Raw genomic sequence first — 14,583 nt, 5'->3', positions numbered from 1 at the left:
GTGATTTCTACATTAGTTGAATTATTTCATCCATCATTTATTTTATATTCTTTTATATAAGCTTGTATTTCATCTCTGGATCCATTAATCTAGCGAAATATTGGTCTAATTCTTACTGGTAGAAACTAACGTCAAGTTGAAAGGGATAAAAAACATCCAAATCGATTCTACCAATTATTGTTTTATACGTATTAAAAGGTGGTTCTATTAATGATATTTTAATCATCACTTTTAATCATGATGAGTGAAAGTTTAATCTTGAACGAAGCGAGTGAATTTATAAAAGGTAAAAAGAAAAAAAAATGTAAAGTTGATTGTTATAAGGCAATCATCGATCACTTGAAAGAGCTCCATTGGATCACTAGGCTGAGATTACTTTACGTTATTGTCATCAACTTGTAGTTTATCGAATTAATCAGTTTAATGGAAAAAAAGAAAAATAAGCTCTTGCTATTAGTGATGAATAAGTTGAATCATCATTTCTTTATTTGTAACTCCTTTTTAACTATTTCTTCTATTCGTCTGCCTATTTCAGGTCGGTTATATTTTGTTACACTACGAACTAAACCGCGTAGTTCCACTGGTGTCCACTATTTTAGTATCGATCATGAATTTCAATATGAAAAGTAAGTCGATGGCATTGACTTTGTGGTTAAGTTAATTACATCACTTTTCATCGATCACTACCGGTCTATTTCATATTCGATTATTGATCCAATATAGTTAGCCTAATTTAATATGTTAGTACATCAACATCTTTTCGAGCATCCATTAGCAAAAGCATTTCTTAATATCGTCATTTTCAATTGATACTACTAAGCCGATTCTAATCCTGATATATCGTTATTTAGTTTCTATTCTGACTTTGGTCCAGTCAATATGGCTGTCCTATATCGCTACTATTGCAAACTAAACAAGAAATTGAAGGTAATGCCAATAAAATAGAGGAAACTCTTTCTACTCTTAAATTATAAAATGCAACTACGGTTTCTTGACTGAAACTTGATCATAGCTGTTACCATCATTAAATATGATATTTAAAGGATAGTATAATTGGTGTTACTTTGTATTGAAAGTCTTGAATAGTTCTTTTCCTGTCTAAAGCTAATTATTGACAACTTCAAATGCTGGCTAAATTATCATGTTATATCGTAAAGTCTCTTGTTGATTTTACTACCATTGTAGTCTCCAACACTGGCTAAGAAGAAAATTGTTCATTATACAAGTTACGACAGCAAGAAACGTGCTAATGCTGCATTTTTAATTGCGGCTTATTCGGTAAGTTACTTCTCATTTATTGAATGCATGCGATTATCCTATAATATCAGATTTAGCTTTTAATCCGGGATGAAATCTTCTCAATCCTATCATGCATGTATACTTGCTTGTCCTTGTTTGCAAATATCGGCTTTATTTTTAAATGATTGTCATTGCTTCTGTTCTCATCGACTCATGAAAGAAATCAACACGAGTCAAAATTGGTTTTTTGCCCCTTCGATATTTGTACCACTTTCATCAAGTTATTAATTTTTTCCCTATTGACTTAATCTCTAAATCGATATTAATACCGTTGTTGTCTATGATGATTTCTCCGTTCCGTTGACTGTAACGATCTTAAAATCACCCCTAAGCATTCATGACTATTCCAATCGTGATTCATCCTCCGTCTGCCATTCCTTACTATATCGCCTAAAATTTTGATTTTAAACGTCAACGAAAGATTATTTTCGGTATGGTAGGTTTCAAGACTTGATTGCGCTAGCTATCTATCTCATTCTCGTTGTTTTAAATCATGATACCGCATGATCAGATTGATCCGGATTGGAAATCCCTCCTTTCTTCATTGATTTGGTATTTTATCATTTTTCTACATGAAAAAATTGGACACAAATTAAATTTTACTTCAGCATCGTACCCAATACAGTAATTATTTATCTATCTAACACGATTTGCACTCTTTAATTCATGACTAGCAACATTTTATCAACTACAATATTGACTTTAAAATAGTTGTTTATATTAATATGATTTCAACCCTGTTTTCCCTCTTCAAAATTCAAATTGAATGTCAATTATTAGACATCTTCAAGCATTTGTTTAGTTTCATAATTTACTCATCTAGATCGCTTCAACATTGGCTAGTACTACAATTAATCATTTTACCACGTCCCGATAAAGCTTAGTGGCTAACACTTAGTCTATTGAGCTTAAAAGAAGAGGCGTAAAATTCCTTTTCAACCATTTGTTAAACACGATTTAAGAACTGTACCTTTAAAATAAAATCACGGTTCAATTTTTATTTATTGCTGTTTTGACGGCACTCAATCGATGACATCGAACGAACTTTTGTAAAAGTAGACAAGTTTATCATGACAACCTATGGGGTATCCTATTCATAGTCACCAATTGATCTTAGACAGTCGATTTTTCGACACGGAAATAGGATTAGTTAAGTATTTTTTTTAATATGTAGTCGTTCTGGAGAACTGTAATGATTTCTGATATCATTTTTACTCGATTCAAATAGTGGATTCTTCATAACGGAACTAGAACTAGTTAAGAAATCCTTTTTAATATCTGTTGTAGCGTTTGAAGAACTGCTGTAATTTACAATATCGTTTTTTACCAAATTCAAATAGAAGATTCTATATAACGAAACTAGAGCCAGTTAAGAGTTCTTTTAAATTTATCATAGCTTTGAATAACTGCTGTAATTTGCAATATCGTCTTTTACTAAATTTAAATAGCGAATTCTTTGTAACAGAACTAGAACTAGTTTAGAAATTCTTTTAAATTTATCGTAGATTTTGAGTAACTGCTATAATTCACAATATCGTCTTTTACCAAATTCAAATAGAGGATTCTTAATGACGGAACTAGAACTAGTTAAGAGTTCTTTTAAAATTTGTCATAGCTTTTGAAGAACTGCTGTAGTTTGCAATATCATCCTTTACCAAATTCAAGTGGCGAATTCTTTATAATGGAACTAAAACTAGTTAAGGACTTCTTTGAATCTGTATTAGCTTGCAAAGACTTGCAGAGACAGGCAATATCGCTTTTTGTTGGAATCAAAACCGTATTTTGCATTCAACTAGACATTAGATTCCGTTACTATATGAGGTTATGGTTAGACGAAAGATACTAAGTTTTAAACCATTTAAGATTGTCTTCCCTCATACGAGCGTCTGATTGTAGGTCTACTTCACACCGCTTTGAAAATATAACCAGGCTAAACTATGCTGTTAAATTAACAAGAAAAGAGTTCAAATCTGAGTACCTTCTTATTGAGCTAAGTGGCATAAGTAAAGAAGTTTTAAAATACTTCTCAGCACCTACACAAGTCAATCCTACCCGAATTTTCACATTGTTTTCTAATTTAATTATGCTACATAAGTATAGAAGTTTTTTAATACGTCGCATCACCTAAACTAGCCTTTTCTACCCGATTTCCACTTCCTTTAATTTATATCTCCAAAGCTACGGTAGAAATGATGATCTTTTGAAATTAAGTGATCTATGAGCACTTTATATTACACAAATGCTAGCTAGAGGTAAAATGTTTAGGAAGTCAAGAAGAAATCAAATCCTTGGATAAGATATAAAAATGGACAAAATCAAATTTACGTTTAAAGGCCAAACGTTCATAGAATTGATAATATCAAGGTTCCTACTTAATGCGCATCGTTAAATCAACGCAGTTAACGTAAAAGGCTTCAAAGCCTTGCAATCTAATGATGGATCAGAAATGGATTGAATCCGTCCAGTGAAAGCTGTGAAACGAGTCGTAACTATCCAGCTTGAGACAAAAAAAGTTACAGTTCAATAATTGAGTCGGTAGCGATATAATGCTGCAATCTCATGATAGAATAAAGGTTAGGCTGGATCAATTTAGAGTTTAGGGTAAGAAATTAATAATATTACTGCTTAGAGCTAACACTTCAATAAATGTATAAGGAGTGGAATAGGGTCAATTCAAATGGCCTCAAGACATGATAGTTTTTGAGGATGAATAGACTTATTTTCTATTCAATGAATTTTAAGGTGCTTTTATGTAATATCATTTGTCAAATCAACGACAGATCTTAAAAAAGAAATCACTAATAATATTACGATTACAATTAATCAATGCTAAAGTAGCAGAATGTTGTAGCTTATGGTGGTCCTCGTATAATCCAATTAGAAATGGTTCTGTAAGGAATGCTACTACTAGTCAAATCGAGGACAGGTCTTAAAAGATAATTTGTCAATAATATCACGATTTACAGTCAATCAATGCTAAAGTAATAGGATGTTGTAGCTTATGGTGGCTCTCGCGTAATCCAATTACAAAAAGAGGTTTGCAAGGAATTTTATAACTAGTCAAATCGACGACAGCTCTCAAAGAGAAATCGTTAATAATACCACAATTTACAGTCAATCATTGCTAAAATAACAGGATCTATTGTAGCTTATGTTGATTCTTACATAATCCAATTAGAAAATGGGCCTGTAGGGAATCCTATGACTAGTCCAACCGACGACAGATTTTAAAGACAAATCGTCAAAAATATCACAATAACAGTCAATCAACGCTAAAGTAACAGGATAGTGTTTCTTACGTTGGTTCTCGAATAACCCAATTAGAAAACGGGTCTATAGGAAATCTTTTTATAGATATTGAGATCACAATAAAGCTACTTAAAACAAATTTCCCTAATATCATCCTTTCTAATTGAATAAAATCCTAAGAAATGATGAACGTTGCACTTTCACATTACGAAGACAATGACAGGAGAAAGGAGCTCTTCCTAAATAGCACTCTCCAAGTTTATAATCACTGAATTAAATAATAAGCAATAAGGATGCATCAGAATTCTTTACCAAAGTTATTTTGTAATTTGGTAATACAGTAACGCGTTGTTTTAAGCCCTCTTATGTATTCATAGAAACGATTTCGGTCGCTACCGTTCTTCTTTCCAGAGTCAATCCGCTGTCTGCTGCAGTCAGATAGACAGTAATCCCAAACAATTTCTTACATGCATGGATGAAATAGAGTCAAAGAAGAGGAATGGAATCATGTCAATTTATCCATCCACTGATAATCCTTCAAAATAAATTTCGTTCATTGACTTTGCCGTCCAGTTTTTTGGTTCTACCAAAGTGCCTCACAATCATTAGCATTGCCATAGTTTCTATTATTCATTTCCATTATATCTTAAAAGCTCAACTATGGAATAATTTGTTAATTCAATTTTAGGTTATTGGTTTAAGAAAATCACCTGACGATGCCTATCATATTTTAACAAATGGTAATAAACCTCCATTCCTACCATTCCGGTAAGATTGTTAGTTTTAAGTAGTATGATAACGAACTCATTTTCTTGCTTGTTTATAACCTTTTACTGCTCACAACGACTTGTACAACCTACCATTTTCGACCGGATTTACTATAGCATTTTCCAGTGCAAGATTTCATTGAGATGCTAAGACATATTTAGTAGATGGCATAACCAGGAGATACAATAGACCTAAAAATAAACCTTTTAATGATAGCAATAGCAACTATAGAACATTTCTTGGGCTGATCATATCCTGAGAGACCACTCTTTCTACACGTACCGTATGATATTGAATCAAGATTTATTAGCTTTAAAATTCCTTCTTACTTTTATTACACTTGATATACACATCGAATAAGTATGTCGCCGATGGGAAATTGTTTCAGCATAAAATACGTATTCCGCATCGGTATAATAAGCCAAATCTCTACAAAAGTAAACAAGTAGTCTGATAAACTAGGCTTACTAGTAACTAGAGTTTTCGAGGCTAACAGAGCTAGCAAGGCAATCATTTTAAACTTTAAGCCTAGTTATCAAATCACCCAATTAGCTTGGACTAGTTATAACACTTATTTTAACCCTTAACTTGGAAACATCATCTATCACAATAGCTATTCTGATCGTTTGAAAGAAAACATTGCATGCTATCTAACGATGTTACGAATTTTCTTCAGTAAACTAACCCCAAGAAATATCTTCATAAACTTAAACGACTAGCCACTATTAGGATTGATTTTCTAATCCTTACTGACCTTACCATGTGTCATGATTAGTTTATTTGAATATCTCTAATTATTCTTTTCAATTAAATTTAGGGACGCTTCTTATGGGCCATCTACTTACAACTTAACCATTTTGCATTGCCTTAAAGCTCTCAAAAAGGTAAGAAATAAGTGCTCAAAAAGAATCTAGAGCAGAAGTCATCATAAGTAGAATAGAGTAAATAGGATTGCTACCCGCTCTCCTTACTTATAGTCTTATTAAATACATTGCTGTCTACTCTATCTTAAGATCATGTTTTAATATTTGATATTGCCTTTCTTCTAGGGCATGGACAATGGTTTTGTTTCCTTTGACACTTTCGACGTTGATGAATACGAATATTACGAAGTAAGGCATCAAATATTCTCCTAGAACTGCCAAATTGAACAAATATCACTGCAATGCCTTAGCAAGCAATTAGTACTATTTAAGATTTTACAAATAGTACCAATGAATTCATAGATAGCCAATTCAGTTTTGGTTCCACACCAGACTATCTCGTATATGATTAATTCTACTTTAGAAGAAATGCTATAAATTGTTCCTCTTGCTATACTTTGATTAAATAGGATATAGTTCAAATAGTATACTAATACGTAAACGTTTATGATTTGTGTATGACTACCTCGTATATGATTAATTCTAAATTAAAAGAAATTACTAAATCACCTCTCTTACTTTATTTTATTAAACATGATGTAATTCAAATGAATTTTTTTAAATGTAAATTTTATGATTTATTCCTGACTATTTTCTTCATGATCAATTTCTGAATTAAAGAAATCATGAAAATCACCAAATTTTACTTTAAATACGATACAGTTCCAATGATACTCTTATAAGCAAATTATTTTATTATTTAACATTTTAGAAAGTGGAAAATGGCGACTTTAATTGGATTATACCAAGTATGTTTAGAATAGATTACTCTTTAAAAGTTATGAATTTATTTCTTAGCATTTTGGGTTTCGATTTATATCTATACAATCTATATACGCGTATACAAAATAATTAAAGGTTACCATCTAACAAGATAGAGCTATCTTAATTTCTAATACTTTATTTTATTTGCTAGAAAAATTTTTAGCATTTAGCGGACCTCATGATAAAACAACAGTAGAAAATGGTAAAGAATAAAACAGTAGCTAATTATCCAAAATCAAGATTATAGCTCACTTTGATTTTTTTTACTCCTGTGTAGGCTATCCATTACATGCCCCAGAAGCCTACATTTCCTACTTTCATAAGCATAATATTACATTTGTCATTCGACTAAACAAAAAAATATACGATGCTAAGCGATTCACCAATAATGGTATTGATCACAAGGACCTTTTCTTTACCGATGGCAGCACTCCAAGCGATAAAATTGTAAAGTAAGGAACAGATAAATAGGCAAACCTATATTTCTACATAATTACTTTTATTAAGTAGTGACAATAATGGATTTGATTGGATAGAAAGCATCCTGCTTTAAGCTTCATATGTTGCTTTGAAAGTTGTAAAAGTGCTAGTAAATCCATTTAAATCTGAGCTATTCTTATAAACATGAGAATATTTAGTAAGAGATGCTTACAAACAATCAATTTTCAATTCCAAGAAAAATAATTTAGCTTAAATCTTAATTTATAAACTCTAAGTTAGCCTTAGCTTATAGTAATTAGGATGATCATGATAATTATATGACCACTCAGTTTAAGAAGCACAAACTAAATTCACACAATGAATAGATCGACACAAGTAGAGACGAGCATACAGCACCTGTACTCATTAAATCTGGTTCTGATCAGATTTAATATCAGAAATCATAAACTTACAAAATCTGTATTGACACTGTATAACGAATACGCTAAAATAACGTAAAATGCATCCGGATTTCTAGATATAGTCTTAAGTACAGATTATAACGAAATAACAACACTGCCAAATAAAGCATCGATAAATTAACCTTTCTAATAACAACTGATTCTTTTAAAAACAACATAAACTATACTATTGATTTTGTAAATAAAGTCTGATCGAAAGTGGCAAGTTATAAGGTGATACAATCAATAGGTCCTATACTAAATTAAAATTGCGCTACATATGGATACGTCTAAGTGATCTAGAATAATACCGTTATCTCGTTGAAATGCACCCTAAATTCCGAGTTTACAAACATTAAAATAAAAATGATTTCTAGTCTATTAATTGAAAAGCTATCAAAGGTTCTGAATTGATAAAATTAAAAGCAAAAATAGAAATCAAAATAGAAAAATTTTTTCTACCCAATTGAGCAATTACGACTTCAATTTAATATTTTATTTTTCCGTATAGTGAGTTTTTGAGATTATGTGAGAAAAATGTAGGCGCTATTGCTGTACATTGCAAAGGTAAATCGAAGTCATAAAATTTTGTTTTTTAAATTTACAATGTTTAGAGATATTAGGCACGTATAAATATCTTAATCACGATAAGCTAGCGATCGTTATATCTTAGCACTCTTAAATAATATAATAATAATTCATTAATATAAATTAGCCGGACTTGGGCGAACTGGAACACTTCTTGGTTGCTATTTGATGAAGCATTACCGATTTACTGCATCAGAAGCCATTGGCTGGTTAAGGTAGGATCGTATCAGAGCTATTAATCTATAGTTAATGTAAGAAATGTAATAAGTTTGACTTTGTCTTATAGAATTTGCCGTCCAGGATCGGTTATCGGACCTCAACAGCATTTCTTAGAAGAGTAAGTATAATAGTAATCTGTTTCACTTGATAGCTATAAATTAGATATAATTCTACATAAAATCACTTACAACAAATTGTTTAAATCTAATAGGAAACAAAACTTGCTCTGGATTGAAGGAGAGGTCTTTGATGTACAAAATAAAAAGCATGAAAGTAAGTTCAGCAAATACTGTAATTTGTCTATACATGACCGTTCTCGTAAATCATCATCATATTTGTGCCAGGCAAGAATATTGCCAGTACTACTATAAAATATTAATTATAAGATTTTTTCATTTTTCTAGGTGATCCAGTAGAGATCAATAAACTTACAAGTGGAGTGGAAACGATTAAAATCGAAGATAGTAGAGATATTAAAAATCTCTTTACTTATTCCTCTCCAACAAGTGGTCTAGACATGGGTCTTAGCAAGAGTAGCTCGACATCTGGCATTAGTGCTCTTAGCAAAACGCTGACACCTCGAAGGACAAAACAAGAGGTAAACTGATTATTATTTACTCTTATGTATTTCTGCACTATCACTAACTCTTATGGAATATTACCTTAATATGTTTGTATTCAATTTATTCAATGCTCACTGATAATTACGATATTGCTCAAGTACATTTTATGCATTGAACTTACGATAGAGTGAATTCGGTATCACTAATACAAATAATTTTTACTTATGCTATTCCGTGTAAGATCATTTCAATTAGTGCCACATAATTAAGACATTAATAACATTGACTTGCATTAAATCATCAGCATCAACATTTTAGTCCTTGTTTCAAACGTCAACTAAAATACAATTTATAGATATTGCCGGATTTATTATAATATTACTTTAATGAGTTTGTTATTCAATGAATTGATAATAACGTTAATACAGGACATTCAATAATTTGTTCATTTTGTCCTTTAAACGATAGTCCAGTCTAGTCAACTGAATGTATCGATATTAAAAAGTTAATAGTGTTTGTAAAGGCCAATCATTTGCATCTCACTTCTTTGATTCCTGTTAGGACTTTATAAAATATTGATTAAGAATATGTGTTGACTTTTAATATGCTCGAATATAGCCTGTTAAAAAATGCTAATCTCTCTCAAATTAAATAATTTCATTTCACTGTGGTAATGACTAACCAGTAAATTAAAATTTTGTAATAATCTACTAGAATTTCAATCTGTTTATTGCTTTCTGATTTTAAATATTGTTTTTATTCAATTTCTAGACTATTACTACGTCTAGCTATGGATTCAGACCATCAACTACATCTTATTATAATACTAGAAGTGCAGCTAGGATTTCTTCCAGTAATACATCGAGAACATATACTCCAGCTACGCCATCACTATCGCAATCCTTATCCCAAGGCGATGAACTACGGCGACTGAAGTCTCAAAATCATGTGCGTGCTGCCACAACCGGTGGAGTTAGGAACGATGATTTAAGATCCCTCCATACACGTGGAATAACACAGCCACTAAGGTTGAAATGAACTTTATTTATTGACAGTCTTTTATATAATTACTGCGTAAAGTAAATGTTGAAATTGCGCCAAATGTAGACTAACTAGAAGTATTATTTTAAAACTTTAGAGTAACTGGCCTAATGTCAACGCAGCCTATTCTCTCGCCGTTAAAATCATCTCGTGTCTCTACGTTAAACAAGCGGCCAGCAACTAATCGCACTTTCGCTGCTTTAACTACAACAGCGCTGATGAGGTGATTAGAACTCTCCTACTTATACCATTATGGCTGCTTAGCAGGGATGGCCATCATTATCATTGCCTTAATCTACTGGTGCCTCCTATAACATATTTGCCACAACTTTTGATTTCATTTTTCTCCATCGATTTCTAAAATAGTATCGAAATAGTAAGAACTATAACATCAATTATCCTTATCACATCAGTGGACACATTCATGCTATTAAGTTGGTAGTGACCAATATTTTTTATTATTTTCTTTATCAACGTTATTGCTATATGATCTATCCAGTGAGCTATTATATTAGCTAGCATTAAGCGTCAAGAACTTGCACAGCAAATGAATACCATGAAGATAGATAAATTATAGAATATTTCAGTGAAAAGTTAACTAGAAAATAGAACACCTCATAACCATTACATGCTCGGACATTCTTCATCAATGCCATTACTTAATTAGATAGAAGGACAGACAAAATTTATCAATTTTCATGCCAAGCAAACTTTATTTTATGATATTCTTGTAATACAAGTTGTACAGATATCACATCGTACAATCTTGTATAACACTTCTACGATATTGGCATTGACATTAACCTTTTGAATACATATAACATAGAACTATATTTGTTACAAATTTATAATTCTAACTAAAGGAATTTATTTTCGTATTGAACTGTATCATAGCATCGTCCATTCGGTGCAAATGGCTTGTAGATAATCAATGTTTCATGTAACTAGTTCACTGTATTTCCATAATCATCTAATTAAATATTTCTTTTCGTTTTTATTATCTTATGATGTTATATCATCATCTATTTTCTTTTATAAATATATATATACATATATTCTTGCATATGTTGCATCTTTATATGAATATAAATGTCCAAGTGTATTAGTACATGTGCATATTATATACATATGCGTATTATCGATATTTTTATTCTACTATCAACTGCATTTTGGTATCTCTTCTTTGCTCTAATATAGTATATTTTATAACACTTTGACAGTCATACAGCTGTATTCTTGTATTGATATACTTTTTTATGTCATGTAGAATTACAGATTGAAATTCTTTATTACGATTTGTATCTTGTACTGATTGCTGAACTATCAGCGATCATGACTATAGATGTATGAAAATCTTAATACACACTAAGACCTTGCTATTTTCCATTTTAATATAAATTTTCTACCTCAATAGATTTAGTCTGTCAATTTTACATTTGATAATCCGCTGAATGTTAAAAGTAGATTTTATGATCTACTTTTATTTGCAATGAATCTTTTATGTTTTTGTTGTAATTTAACTCATCCAGAAATCAATAGAATAATAAAGTTAAATTTATAGGAATTCAAGAGATAGATCTGTTAGAAATACTAACAGAAGCTAGAAAGCCGTACTTGGTTATAACTACCTCAGTAGATGTAGGTGCGTTTACTATTACTTATTATTGTAAACGAATCAACAGAACTGAAAGACAGAAATAAAAAATTCTTTCTAGCTTCATAGTAATAATCAATCTACTTTACCCTATTATATTATGATTTACTTCTTCCATTGATTTGATCTATATTTACAAAGATAATTTACTGAACGTTTGAACTTTTCCCACATAATAAACCAGTGGTATTTTATGAGTTTAAAATAGTGAAATGAAATAACTATACAATTTTGTGGGTTTTCGCCTTCAAAATTTACCAGACTCTTTATTTCAGTATATTAAGTCCAATTATGTCTCAACGGCGGTGTCCATACGAATTCAATCTATGCATATTAATAAAATGGAGTGTTAAGTTCCTGTTATTTAAAAATATTTATCAATCTAATAGTATACTTTACCGCTTAATATTTTCAAAAGCCATGCTTTCGTAATAGACTAAAATTCATATACGGATATGTGTATTTACAAGAATTCCCTTATAAATAGCTCGAATTTTTAATCTTTGATTTATATTGTCTATTTATGATTTCACTTCTGCTTAAAGATTTCAGCAGTTATTTTTCTACTCTACCTATATTCGATACTTTATTATAAGTGAGGCTAGTTAATTTTAAATTTCAGATTTTTAATTTTGGAATAAGTACAATAGTTGAATACTCTATTAAACGTATGACATAGTTTGTCGGCATTTGGAAACAATGAGAGCTGGATTTACTTATTGGATTAAGTATTTGTTGGCTACAAGACCTTATGCTTGATCAAGCCCAATATGTTTGCACATTAAGATAGAAGCTCATGCAGTACGGTTTGCACTTCATGGACTATATGCATAATTGTATTCAGGACTTTCTACTCGATTGTGGCCAGATATAGTAAATTTTTACGATTAGCTTCAATTTCATAGTAAGATTTAATATATTAGAATGTTACAAAACCAAGTTTATTTAGTATTACTATTTTCTACATGCTATCAAGAACATAATTATTACTTATTAATCAATACAGCACTATCTAAATACAACCTTAAACTGATTATTAATTTATTCATTGTCTGAATATATTCGAATTTTCACTTTCTTAGAGGTGATAATTGACATCCTTTTAAAGCAAAATTTTTTAATGTAATAACGTATCGTCAATATTAATAAAATGACGAATAGGATAAGTCATAGAATAGTGATATGTCATTAAGCAAATGGTTAATTGTTGGTTGTCATCTTATATTTAAGTATTGATACAGGAGAGAATACATTAAATGCAGAAGCCTATTTTAATTGGTATATTAACATTATTAACTAAAAAGATTATCAAGTCTATCTCCGGTGGTATTAATCTTTTATTGACGTCATATGAAATTTAAAAATTGTTAAATATATTATTTATTATTCGATTAATAGTTTTTATCTTTTTATTTTTTAATGTGAATTATTTACCGCAGAATCTATTTCTATATAAATACGCGATTTCAGTACTTAAACTGTCGATATTGAAAAAGTGCGGTAATTTAATAAATAAGATAAAAAGAAAATTTATGAAAGTGCATTATTGTTGCATTTTTGCATATATTTTATTTTATTTGTAAAATTGGAAATATGACTGGTATGAATTTTTGTAGGTATTTCCTGTTTATATCTCCTACGATGGCATCACTACTCCATTTGACTTTAATAGAAATAATTTATAAATGTAGAATTATTGTGAGATACAAATAGATTCTTTGCATTCAACTAAATGTCTACAATTATTAGCGTAAAATGATTTTTGTTGATAAATACTGGTAAATGACGACGCTATGTTTCAAAGAAGTATGTACTTTAGTTTATTAGGTATTATTGATGATTATAAATTAGTCTTATATGTTTATATGTAACGGGCATGGAAGTTACTAATTAAATATTGTATTACAGCTTGCAGCTGTGATGATTTAGTTAATATTATATTCCTATTTCCTCTGTATCCGGTCACATGAATAAGTTATACCTAATAAGTAGCGCTCATATAGATACCATTTTTTTACTCTACTCAAACTATTGCGTTATTGTTGAATATCACCTGATCGTCATTATGGTAGACACCTGGTTGTAGGAAAATAGTAAAAAGAATTAGAGTAGTTTCGATGTTGTGCTTATAGTAATTTACTATGAATTACGATTGATCCATCATGTTCTACTACTAAAATTCGCTATTATTGTCCTTGATAATCCTCTGTTGTCTTGTGACAATCATCAACTATTTTCGTCCTATTCTATCTAGTCAATCTAGAGATCACGCGACTAATACATAAAAAGAAGATCGTCAATAATATATTTTCAAATAGTGAATGAGATCTATCTGTAGACATTTGGAGTATTAGGCATTATCATTCTTTACTGACAATGATATTAATAAACCGTATATCAATTCTGTTAACCATCATCGTCGATTCACTACCGCCAACAGAAGCATAATTATTGAATTGTCCTCTTGAACGTTGTAAACAACTTCTGGCGCGAATTTTATATTTATAGCGTTTAAGTTTTCTTTTATGATTTCAGTCAATAAAGCAATTTGGGCCAATGTTTTGAAGTCCTACGCATTTTATTATTGCCTTTTAACGTCATCGCTAACTTCTTAAGGCAATTTCATAAATACT

At 30.5% G+C, this 14,583-nt stretch overlaps 1 protein-coding gene across 1 annotated transcript; it reads left to right on the top strand.

The window, feature by feature from the left end:
• Window positions 1-459: 459 nt before the first annotated feature.
• Window positions 460-10,293, top strand: TRIADDRAFT_27920 (uncharacterized protein; the record flags this gene model as incomplete). The annotated part of the gene is made up of 15 exons (XM_002114291.1): window positions 460-626; window positions 852-927; window positions 1,186-1,278; window positions 5,237-5,316; window positions 6,134-6,200; window positions 6,366-6,428; window positions 6,952-6,988; window positions 7,156-7,206; window positions 7,282-7,456; window positions 8,397-8,452; window positions 8,601-8,688; window positions 8,760-8,810; window positions 8,904-8,965; window positions 9,097-9,156; window positions 10,094-10,293. 15 exons carry the CDS (start codon window positions 460-462, stop codon window positions 10,291-10,293), a joined length of 1,326 nt encoding a protein of 441 aa, XP_002114327.1.
• Window positions 10,294-14,583: the final 4,290 nt, after the last annotated feature.

Source organism: Trichoplax adhaerens, genomic scaffold (genome assembly GCF_000150275.1).
Source record: "Trichoplax adhaerens TRIADscaffold_7 genomic scaffold, whole genome shotgun sequence".
Taxonomy (NCBI): Eukaryota; Metazoa; Placozoa; class Uniplacotomia; order Trichoplacea; family Trichoplacidae; genus Trichoplax; species Trichoplax adhaerens.
Note: the sequence above shows the minus strand (reverse complement) of the source record. Positions and strands in the feature narration are given on the sequence as shown.